At 48.3% G+C, this 11,976-nt stretch overlaps 1 protein-coding gene across 1 annotated transcript; it reads right to left on the bottom strand.

The window, feature by feature from the left end:
- Window positions 1-8,418: 8,418 nt before the first annotated feature.
- RXFP3 (relaxin family peptide receptor 3) lies at window positions 8,419-11,067 on the bottom strand. Its single transcript, XM_057364654.1, has one exon. The coding sequence runs from the start codon at window positions 10,781-10,783 to the stop codon at window positions 9,446-9,448; it is 1,338 nt and encodes a 445-aa protein (XP_057220637.1). The 5' UTR covers window positions 10,784-11,067; the 3' UTR covers window positions 8,419-9,445.
- Between the last annotated feature and the right edge of the window lie 909 nt (window positions 11,068-11,976).

The following is an 11,976-nucleotide window of genomic DNA, read 5'->3' as shown; positions in this document are numbered from 1 at the left end:
TTTTTATTTTTATTTTTATTTTTTCCTGGAAATCTCCATAAAAACATCCTGTATTGCTCCCAGGACTTCAAAACAGTATCTTTATGAGTCTTTGTCAGAAACAGCAAACTGATGAAAAAGTATATGCAACTCGGAAGAGAGTGTCTAAACAAAAGAAAATTATAATGGTGCATGTTCTGAAGTTGAAAATGTATCTCAAGTGTTACTGAAAATAATATAAAATGTTACTAACTCATAAAAGGGGATAAAATAAGTATTTCTTTTAGCAATAGAGATGTTACTAATCTATGTTATTCACACAATATGTTACTAATACATGAAAGGGGATAAAATATTTATTTCAGCAATAGAAATGCTAAAATGTTAAAAATGTTAAAGGTATTGAAGGATTGTACTGTAATGCTATTAATTTAAGACGTTCCACCTTTTCTGTGCTTTTACATTAGTTCTGGACTTGAGACATCAATATGATCCTTTATTGTACTTAACATCAACTTTTATTGCAAAGATGTGAGTATAAAATGACAAGTACCCTGTGCCTGATCTTTCTTATCTGGTTTTATTTCCATATACATAAAATCAAACAAATAAAGATCCTCTCTGTATCACGTTTATGCAAATGATACACTTGATGAACCACAGAAAAACCCAKWWTGGGTSAGGTTGGAAGGTGCCACAGTGGTGATCTGGTCCAGCYTCCCCRCTCAGGCRGGATCCTCCCARAGCACACGGCACAGGATTGTGTCCAGACAGTTCTTGAATGTCTSCAGAGAGGGAGACTCCACACCTTCTCAGTCAACTCTCCTCAAGGCTGAACCAGCCCAGCTCCCTCACCCTTCCCTTATAAAAGAGCTGCTCCAATCCCTTAATCATCCTTTTCTCCCTCCTCTAAACCCTCTCAAAGATGTCTTGCGACAACCAGCCCTCCTCCCTCCCACTCTCACAAAAATAGTCATGTTTGAACAAAGCAAGGCAGGAGATAAATCTGTCATCTTRTCTTCATAGCACTTCTCTTTTTCTTTCTCGTACAAATATCTGCCCCTTATTCCCATTTAACAAGCAGGCATGTCATGAAAGCAAATCTTTAAAGGAACTTCTGGTTCTCTTGTTTAGAGGACTTGAAGCATTAGTAATGTCACAAGTGTTCTGWTATTTTTTTCCCCCAGTGTTCTTTCTGTTTCGTAGTGTTCTCATTAAGTTTCTTTAACTTGCTAGAAAACAAGCAACTCAGGTGGCTTGTGGCAGATAATTATTTTTTCCAGAAAGGCCACATAAGTCAGGATGAATCATAAATGTCTTTGCCTTGGGAGAAGTGACAGCTTTCACATTGGTACCTATCAATCATGACCAGTCCCTGCAGCATGTCAAAAGATGGTGTAAGTGAATGTGGCAATGGTGACATTTGATATTTTTGAACTGCAGAAGGACTGGATGTAAGTATCTTCTGAAAAAAAAAGTCTTTGAATTATTTATGGCATGATAAAGGTATAAAAAATGAGCTGTAAAACAATTTTTTCCCCTCTTAGTTCCCAGCATTCATTTTTCATTCTATAGCTGCTCTGTCTTCTTTATTTAAGAGGCAAATGTTTGGGGTCACTTGTTTAAGACTAAATTGTGAAAAGGGATTTGCAATTTTTATGGGCCCTGACAAGATGTATCCACAAGTGCTGAGAGAGCTGGCAGACATCATAGAAAGGGAGCTCATGATCATCTTTGGAAGGTCCTTATCTCCAGAGATAAGATGCCTGAGGAAGAGAGCAAATGGTACTCAGTCTTCAAAAGGGGCAAGAAGGAGGACCCAGGGAACTGGAGCCAGCCAGCCTCACCTCAGCCCTTGGAAGGGCCAGAGGCCTCCTCAGCAGTTCACTGATGTCACCAACCTGGGGCAGTGGCCGATACCCCAGAGGGCTCTGTGGCCCTTCAGAGGGACCTCGATGTGTTGGAGAGATGATTCCTCTTCTTGGGCAGAGAAAAACTGCCTCAAGTTCTACAGAGGCGAGTGCAGTGTCCTGCAGTGGGGAGGAACAACCCCTGGCACCGGGACAGGCTGGGGTGAGCTGAGGGAAGCAGAGGGATGAGGCCCTGGGGATCCTGGGGACAGCAGAGTGTCCCCATGTGGGCCAGCAGGGCCCTGTGGCCAGGGAGGAGCATCAGGAAGAGCATTTGCAGCATTTGCAGCAGGGGAAGGGAGGGGATGCTGCCCCTCTCTCAGCCCTGGGGAGGCACATCTGGGCTGCTGTGTCCAGTTTGGGGCTCCTCAGTGCCAGAGGGACGAGGGGCTCCTGGAGCAGATCCAGGGGAGGGGGACAGAGGGGACCAAGGGACTGGAGCCTCTCTTATGAGGAAAGGCTGAGGGAAATGGGTTTGCTCAGCCCAAAAAGACATTACTGAGAGGGGAACTCATCAATGTCTGTCAGAGCTGCAGAGAAAGGTCAGGGATGGACCAGGCTCTGCTCAGTGGGGCCCAGCAATGGGACACAAGGCAACGGGCAGGAACTGAGGCACAGGAAATTCCACCTGACTATGACAAAGAATTTGTTTACTTTGTGGGTGATGGAGYACTAGAACAAATTTCCCAGAGGGACTCTGGAGTCTCTCACTGGAGTTGTTCAAGAACATTYTGGACACAATCCTGTGCCTGGTGTTCTAGGCCACTCCTGCTTGAACAGGAAGGTTGGAACAGAAGAACACTGTGACCCCTTCCTACCTGACCCATTCTGTGACTCTGTGAATACTCTTGCCTTCTATGGGGTTTTTTCCAGCATTGCTGCTTTAGAAAAGCAAGATGTGCTAAACAGTTGTGTTTCCTAAATATTTTTATTGGAAATTGACATTTTTTACATTCCCACGTATGAATATTTTACTCCCACGTATTAATATTTTACCTGTATATTAAGGACAGTGACCTCGCATCATGCAGAGTCATCAAACTGGAGCCTGTTCCCATGTGCTGCTCCAGGTAAGCACTTGCAGTAGCAGGAMAACAAAATTCAGTGCTTTCCCACCTTTGGATTGTGCAGTGAACTGAGATRAGCAGACCCTGCCGCGCATTTCCAGGGACACAGCTCTGTGTGATGTGACCTTTCCCGGACCACGGAGCGCTTTTTGCGAGGGTCATTCCCAAAAGCTCCGCCCGCTCCAAGGGCGAGGGCCCGGGGCTGTCGCCGCTGTGGCTCGGGGAGCGGGTGCTCGGTGCCCTCTGGTGTTCAGTGACAGCACAGCGCTCCTCCGTCCCCAAACCGAGCCCTGTCCCTCCCTTTGGCACCTCGCTCCGGAGTTTGCTTATCGCGATGCGCTGCTTTTTTCCTTGCATAAAAAACCAAGGAAAGCTCTTGTTGCCAGCTGCAGCCCAGCTGCCTAATGCACTGCAGACACCTACGGATACGTGGTGGTAGGAAGAGACCCCCCGGACTCGTTTAGCACCAAATTTCCGGCAGAATCTGGCAGGATTTTGAAACCTTCCATGCTGATGCCAAGGGTCGATCCTGTAATGTTAAGCTTGCAATGCAATTTTCAAGTTACTCGGTTTCCAGATTTTGAGGGCTGAGGTGCTTCCTTTTTTAATAAGTGCTGATGTTCAATCAATATACCCAATCCCAACAAGTAGGCCTTTAAGACATATATCCCAAATATTGTTAGATTGCCATAATATTGCAAAATATGACAATAAAACAGCTTTTAGAACTGTGATTCTCTTTCACAGGGGGGTAACACCTTATCAAAGGGTGKTGCTCTCTAATGACCAGGAAATTTTGCATTTTGGAATATTTTCCTAGGAATGACTTCACRTCAAATGTGCTCAAAATTCAGTATTTCAGTTTACATCTGTGRAAAWGCAATCCCAGATCTGAAAWTTAAACTAGATTCTTCTATTCMCTATTTACAATTGAGTGTGCAGACYGAGCAGTTATATATACTGCTGTAGGATCTCTGCTACCCTCAGGAGCTCATGGATACCTTTTGATCAGCTGGATTTGCCCATGACTAAGGTATTGGAGTTTAACAGGAAGTGACTTTTCATGGGCAAAAGGAAGATTATATTTCCTGTGAACCCTCTCAAAAAAGTAATTCAAACATTTAAGAGAATCATCTAATAAGTGATTTGAATTACYTAGTAGATGATTTGAAGGCATAAAATTTTTAGAGTTTATTCAGAATAAACATCAAACAAGACAGATACTAATGCTGGTGGAGGGAATGCAGGATTTGGAACTTCCCTTTGCCCTGGGCTCCTGTTAGCCCATCTCTCCAGCCCATTGAGGACCCTGGTGAAGGAGTCACCCCTCCTGGTGTGATCTGACTTTTTCACAAATACAGAAACAAGTAATTTTCCACAAGATTCCAGTTTTATCCAGTGTGAGGTTCTGCTGAATAAAAGTGRAAAGGTTCATTAACCTTAATTTTAGAAGTCAGTTTTGAATAGTTAATTTGATCATTGYACAATTGACCAAATTGATTCAGCTGATCTGAAGGAAAAACACAAGTCCTTGCAGAAACAGCATCTCATGGTCCCAGGGAATGGATGAGTAAGGGAGAGATCTGGTATCTGAGTAAGTTACCTTTATTTTATTTCACATACTGAATAGTAACCAGTCCTTTACAAGTGGGTAGTCAATGTTCCCAAACTAAATAAACTGCTTCTGTCTCTGATCTTTTGGCCCCAATTTTCTCAGCCATCCTGTGAGTCTATATTTTATAGTTCAGATTTTGGGAAAGGGTTCTGAGGCTATGCATATAGGCAGAGAAATCTGCTTATGTGTATTATCAGATGCACTTCAGCACAGGAATGAGTTAACTGGCTGCCCATGGCACCAGCTGTTGCTGAGATTGTACCTGGAGGAAATCCTTTTACCTGCTCTAAATATGACAAAAAGGTAATTTAAGTAACCCCCTTTAAACAGAAAAAATAGGAATTCTCTTCTGAGAAATAACCCTCACTAAAACAAGTAGATCCAAGCTCTCAATTTAATGCCCTTGAGCTGCACCGCACCCATACCTATTCCTGCTCCACTTCAGGGATACAAATTAGATCAGAGCTTCTGTGCAGGCACTCAATTGAATAATCAGGTTTTAGAGCAGACAGTCGTGAATGGCAATGAAGGGGACTGTTTTTTTTTTTTTTTTTTTTTTTTTTTTTTTTTTTTTTTTTTTTTTTTTTTTTTTTTTTTTTTTTTTTTTTTTACTGTGAAAGAGAGTGCCAGAATAACTCACTGAGAAAGTGATGCGGCGTTTCCACTGAACAGGCATTTCAAAGGGAAACCCGGAAATGCAATTGGAGTCGTTATTACATTAAGACCTTGGTTAGTTATTTTAAGGGGCTGAAGTTTTTTAAACGTCCCTAAGCAACCAAAGTCTTTGCCTGAGGAGAACATCCAGTCTTTAAAGGTTCTCTCAGTTTGTCACTAGATGTCAGCCTGCACCTTCGAGTCCCTMCCCTTGTACCATGATGTGCACCTCTCCACCAGCACCCGCTACGAAATCTGTGAAAGAAGGAGACCAAGCACGAAAATCTTGTCAAGAACTGTGTAAGTATTGTTTTGTATCCTTCAGCAATGTTTATTGTAGTCCACGAAAAGGTGATCGTTACAAATGAAGGCATGACCATTAGCAGGAAACAGGAGCGGTTTTGAACATGTTGYACTGATTACTCAGAAAAACCCCAGATACTCAGTAGGATTTGTTGTTATAGGGCTGGAGAGACCCTCTGCTGAGGCCACACACCCTATGCACACAGAGTGACTGCCCCTTTGTGCCAAGGCCCGGGCTGGTGCCCCTTCCTGTGCAACACAGAGTGCAGATTTCACACTCTTAGCTGGGACTCACGGCACAGGTGGAGCAAAATTCCCCCCTGCTCATGCACTGCTGGAGCAGGGCTCCTTGGAYGCTCGCTGACCTGCACAGCCCGGCTGCTGGCCTGGCACAAACCAGGTTTTGGCCAAGTGGATGGGTTATGCCTCTGTCAAACAGCAGATCTGTAACCTACACTGGGTGGAGCAGTGCCTTTAGAGAGAGCTGCCACCTAAATTCATAGCCCAGTCCCTACCCACTCAAGGTGTTTTCATGTTTCATGTATTTTCATTTGAGGTTTTTATGTCTATAGTGATCAGACAGCTGGGGCTCCTCTGAGAATGGTGCATTGCTTGCATCCTGGGCTACCCATGGGTTGTTCTGAACACCACCTATTTTACTGTGCTCTTTTCCTGGCACAGAATTATGACATCCACAAAAGCAGGTGGGTTTCGCCATGCTGAGCACCACAGAGACTGTCTTCTAACCAGCTTGCTGTCTACTGAAAATCATAGTTACACTTCAGACACTTGTACAGCTGTTTATTTAATGCACAAGAACAGTTAAACATCAGACAGGGAACAGATTTACAGCAAGTTAAGCAAGAAAYTATGCTGCTCAAAAGCAACAGTAAGAAGAGCATCTGGCTGTGAGATTCCTCCCATCTCCCTAATTTAGATACTTTCTCCTGGCCTACAGAGACACAGCTATATCACTGAACTCTGGACTTAAGAGGTCTTTGTATCCTTTTCTTGTACAACACTGCAGCTTTCTTCACCTGAGGCACAGATATTAGGGCTTTCTCCCAGAACAGAAATKTAGATTTTTTGCAAATCCTTCAGCACATTAGGCTGCTTGACCTGTAGGTCTCAAAAGACTTCAGGCTCCTTGATAGCATACTGGAACTTTAATTCAACCAGGACCTGGGACCAAGTTAACCACTGTTCTTGGGAAGGAGAGACCTAGAATCCAGATCTGGATCCAATTTCTATTCTGTATTTGCAGTGGAAAAAGAATTCTTTGCAATTCCTCTTTGGAGTTTACACCATAAGCACTACACTGCCAAGCCGTGTTTGAGGGCTTTCTTTCCCCTTTATGATCCAGCAACAGTGAGCACCTCATGCAACAGGGAGCTGTTTCAAGCCAGAGGATATGAGAACATTCACAAAGCAGCCTGGAGATTCAAGCACTACCCTAGGATGTGGGMAAGGGGAATCTGAATCTCTCAGGCTGTGGGAAATAGCTGTGCCCACTAATCCAGCATTTCAAAAGGGAAGGAGCATAATCTGCACACAGATTGAAGCTGGGACAGAAGCAGCACAGCCAGGCACAGAGTCAAAGGGATGGGGGGAATGAGTTGAGTTCACAGCTCCTGACTTAAGAGTGGCCTGGCACAGCATATTCTCTGTAGGGATGCAGAGCTGCCTCCCTCACAGGACACACACTGTGGCCAGTCCCAGCAGAGATATCCCCAATAAAGCACAGAAATAAGTGCTACAGAATTAAGCAGATTTAGGCATGCTTAGGAACAGATTTCCAGGCACAAAAAATTTTACTAGAAAAAAACTTTTAGGTACCTATAGACTTCACCTGTCAACCAAGTCAGGATTTAGGAGGTTAGAGAGGCAGTTGCACAGTACTTAGATGCTCAAGGTCTTCTGTGGATATGTCTGATTTCTTCGGAGTCTTTGTATCTTTGTGTGAGTATGCCYATCAGCCACCAGCTCACTTCTGCTGTTCTTCAGACAACTTTTAAATCAATAAAAATGATTTGAAGTGTTAGCAAGTGCCCAAGGCTGAAGAAGTCTTTTGTGCCTTGAAAAAAAAAAAAAAGAGAAAAACTTCTTTCAAGCAGCAGAACCAGCTGCTTTCAGACCAAACCCGAATTTTACAACAGGAGTTACCAACACGTACAATAAACCCAATTGCCACTATGGCATTACAGTTTTCTCTGGACAGAAAATAGCAAGTTTGCTCTATGTCAATACTTAGAAGTGACAAGCAACCCTCTGCATAAATGCCTTCTTAGCAGAGTGAGGCAGATGCTGGAATTAGACTACAAGGAAAGGGGTTAGAAATAGAAAAGAGCATTGAATATTGTATTTAAATATCTTATATGCAGTATTAGGGATTAATGACCTTGTGTTCTGAAAACAAAATCAGAACTGTTGCATTTTTCTACCTTTTAAAACAAATATTTTGATCTTTTGATTTCAAWTTTTTTCCTCATAATTTAAAAAAATATTTTAAGAAGTACATATATAGCTTTACCATAAAAACTTTCACAGCTTAAAAATACTTTTTTAATCCCCCTAAAGTTCAATTCTGATCAGCCTCAAACTCTTCCCCTGTTTCTCTGGAACAGGGGCTGGGACAGGCCAGTCCCTGACATTCTCTAGGGTACATAAGCACTGTGRGCCCTAGAACTGCTCAGACTAAAGGAACTGAATTTCACTGAAACACTGATGCACTGGTGTCAGTGCCAACTCTCAGCAGAACTAAAGCCTTTGTGTTGGGTTTTAAGTGAACCCAGAAGCATCCCAGAGCAAGTGATTTGACATGGCCGGGATAGTTTTCCTTGTGGTTTTTCTTTGCATTTTTTGTTCGTGTTTTTTTGTTGTTTTTTTTTTTTTTTTTTTTTTTTTTTTTTTTTTTAGTTTTATTTACAATTGTGCTGATTTCCCGAAGTGAAATATGAACAGGTAGTCTGAAGTGCAGTAAAAATTAAGCCTTCAACTTCAGTGCCCTGAGAGAGATGCTGTCTTGCTCCACATGGTCTGGGGCTGTGAGGTTTCCTTTCCTCTCAGTGGCCTGGAGAGAGGCTGGAGAACAGTGTTAGGGGGATCACACCCTGCCTCCAAATCCCGGCAAAGCAACACCTCCCCACGAAGCTGCAAATTCTGTCCTTGGGTTTCTCCTTGGCTCTCTGGGCTGCTCAATATCCTGGCAGCAGCTGCCAGGGTAGGGGTAGCTAGAAAAGCTGATCCTGCTCAAATCTGGAGGGCAGAACAGTGTTCCTTGTCCCCTCTCTTTCCTAAGTACCGAAAAGAGGGGAAAGGGACCAGCCTGAACAAGCAGGGGTTTGGTACCTACCCGTTCTGGGTGCTGCCCTCCGGGCAGGTTTGGGATGGAGCAGAGKCTGTCTGATCGATCCCTGCGCCCTCGCTGGAGCCAGGGAGCAGTGACCAATCACACCGRCACCATCTGCAGGGTCCGGCAGCTGAAAAAGCACTCGGCTGCCCGTCCCTGCCTGCACGGACACGCGGGGTGGGAGGGCTCTGGCTTGAGGGGACACAGCTGACGCCTCCCAGCCTCACTCCGCCCCAGCCAGCCCCTCTCCTTCCCACGGTACTGTGCAAATCCTGCATCCCCCCTGGCTGGAATCCCATCACCCTCAGTTCTTGTCCCCCAGAATTGCTACAAGCACTAAAAAGCACCCTATAGAGACACCCTAGCACTACCTCCTTCTAGTCGTGCTCTCCAGCTCAGGGTGCATCCTCCAGCTTCCAAGTGTCTCCGAGGGCAGACAAAACCGCAAAAGAGCATCTGTCACACGCAAGTCCTCCTTCACTCATCCCTCCTCCCCTTGTCCTGACCAGGCATTCGATATCCCCAGGCCACACGGGGCACAGTGGCASCCCCAGAGCCCGCTGCCGTCTCAGCAGCGCTGCTCGGCGGAGCCGGCGGGCAGCAGGTCGTAGCGGCTGCTGTACATCACCACCCCGGGCGGGTAATAGGCCACCTCCGCCTGCACGGCCGCGGCGGGGCGAGCAGCAGCCACAGGGCGCACGGGCATCACGGCGTGCAGGGCTTGCTCCTCCTTCTCAGGCTTGGTGGTGTCAGTGAAAGGGCGCATGGTGGTGAGGGACGGCGAGGTGATCCTCCAGAGGAGGTTCTTGAGCGCCTTGCGGAACTCCCTGCGCATGAGGCAGTAGAGGATGGGGTTGAGGCAGCTGTTGGAGTGTGCCAGGCACACGCTGATGGGGAACAGGTACACTTGGGAGAGAAAGTACTCGTTACTGAAGTGCACCACGTTGAGTTTGATGAGTATCCCCCAGGTTGTAAGTGCTTGGTTGGGCAGCCAGCACAGGAAGAAGGACAACACCACGATGGACACTGACCGAGTCACTTTGGAGCGGCGCCGGATGCTGGGGCCGCTGCAGGTGCTGCCCACGTGCCTGTCGCTGATGAAGCGCACCAGGCGCAAGTAGCACACACTTATGACGATCAGCGGTACCACGAAACCCAGCAGCACCTTCTGGATGTGGTACAGACCCAGCCAGAACTGGGCATTGTTGCCTCGGCCTTCCGGGAACTTGACAAGGCAGAGAACATCATTAAAGACAGGGGCAGTGGTGGAAAAAATAGCGTGGGGCAGGGAAGCCAGGACAGCTGACAGCCAGATGAGAGCACAAAGCCACTTGGCAGAGCAGCAGCCACTCAGTGGGTCTCCTCGACGCTGATGCTTCAAGGCTGAAGCCACAGAGCGATATCGAGCCACGCTCATGGCAGTGAGAAAGAACACGCTGGCATACATATTCATTGCTGTCACATACGAGACGATCTTACACATCGCCTTGCCGAAGAGCCAGTTGAAGTCCAGAGCGTTCTCGACGGCCCAGAACGGCAAGGTCAGCACGAATTGAAAGTCAGTCACAGCCAGGCTGGTCACAAAGAGGTTGATGGAGGATTTCCTCCAGGCTTGCTTGCTTTTCATCAGGTAGAGCACCAGCAGGTTGCCCACCAGTCCCAGGGCGCACACCACGGAGTACACCAGCGAGATGACAATCCGCACCACATCAGAGCTGTCCCCCTGCATCCCGTCGGCTCGCTCCAGGTTGATGTTCTTCAAGAACTGCAGGAAGGACACGTTACTCCCGTTGTYCATCTGAGCGCCCTCCAGGAAACCCAGCGGCGCGTCCCAGGGCTCCCGGTCGGCTCCTTCCTTTAAGCCAGCGGCTGGCGAGCAGGCACCGCGCTCGCAGGGCTCGCCCATCCCATACTAGGGTGGGAGACGGATAAGCGGGAGTTTTTTCCCCAGACGCTGAGCAGCAGCAGCGGCGCCGGCGGGCTGCCGGAGCGGCGGCGAAGCACACTGCACCGATGACACGGCTGGCGCCGCTCGGCTCCGCGCCGCGCTTTTATCCGCGCCGGCGGGGCGGGGCATGCGCGCTGAGCGCGGAGCTCTCCCGGGTGCTGAGCGCGGCCCCGCGGCTGCTCCCGCCCATCGCCCCCGTACCGTCTGTCCTGTTCACACTGTCTGTCCCGTCCATCCCGTCCCGTTCCGTCTGTCCTGTCCACACTGTCTGTCCCGTCCATCCTGTCCCGTTCCGTCTGTCCTGTCCGTCCTGTCTGTCCCGTCCATCCCGTCCCGTCCCGTCCGTCCCGTTTCGTTCATCCCGTCCCGTCCATCCCGTCCCGTCCCGCACTCCTGGCTGGGAACCGCGCGTGTGAACCAACCGGGCGTTCCCGCGGGCTGAGTTCGACCAGCGGCCGGCCGGAGGCCATGCCCTGTCCCCTGTGGGATGCCCTCTCCCCTGATGTGATCCCCCATCCCCAGTGTCACGCCCCCGATCCCGATATGATACCCCAGCTCCCGATGTGATCTCCCAACTCCCGATGTGATCGCCCCTCACCGATGTGAACCCCACTCCCTCGATGTGATCGCCCCTTACCGATGTGATCCCCTCTCCTCGATGTGATGGCCCCTTACCGATGTGATCCCCCAAGCTCCCGATGTAATCCCCACTCCCTCGATGTGATCCCCACTCCCTCCGTGTGAACCCCTTTCCCCCGATATGATCCCCCAACTCCCGATGTGCTCCTCAGTCCCTCGGTGTGATCCCCCTTCCCTCGATGTGATCCCCTCTCCTCGGTGTGATGGCCCCTCACCGAAGTGATCCCCACTCCCTCGATGTGATCCCCTCTCCTCGATGTGATCGCTCCTCACCGATGTGATCCCCGCTATCCCGATACGATTCCCCTCCCCGATATGCATCCTGCCGATCAGCTTCCACACAGCCCCCTGCCTGTCCCCTCCTGTGTGGGGACAACCTCTGTGGCAGTCGCTCCGCAGGATGAGCCCGGAACAACCTGCGCCCTCGCGCTTGAGAAACCTCGGCACCGAGCCGGACCGCGCTCCGCCGGCACCAGAATGACCGCACTCCGGACAGGGACGGACGAACCTCT

This window comes from Malurus melanocephalus, unplaced genomic scaffold (genome assembly GCF_030028575.1).
Source record: "Malurus melanocephalus ecotype Western Australia unplaced genomic scaffold, MMel_1.1 scaffold_41, whole genome shotgun sequence".
Lineage (NCBI taxonomy): Eukaryota > Metazoa > Chordata > Aves > Passeriformes > Maluridae > Malurus > Malurus melanocephalus.
This window is presented reverse-complemented; position numbering and strand designations above follow the sequence as displayed.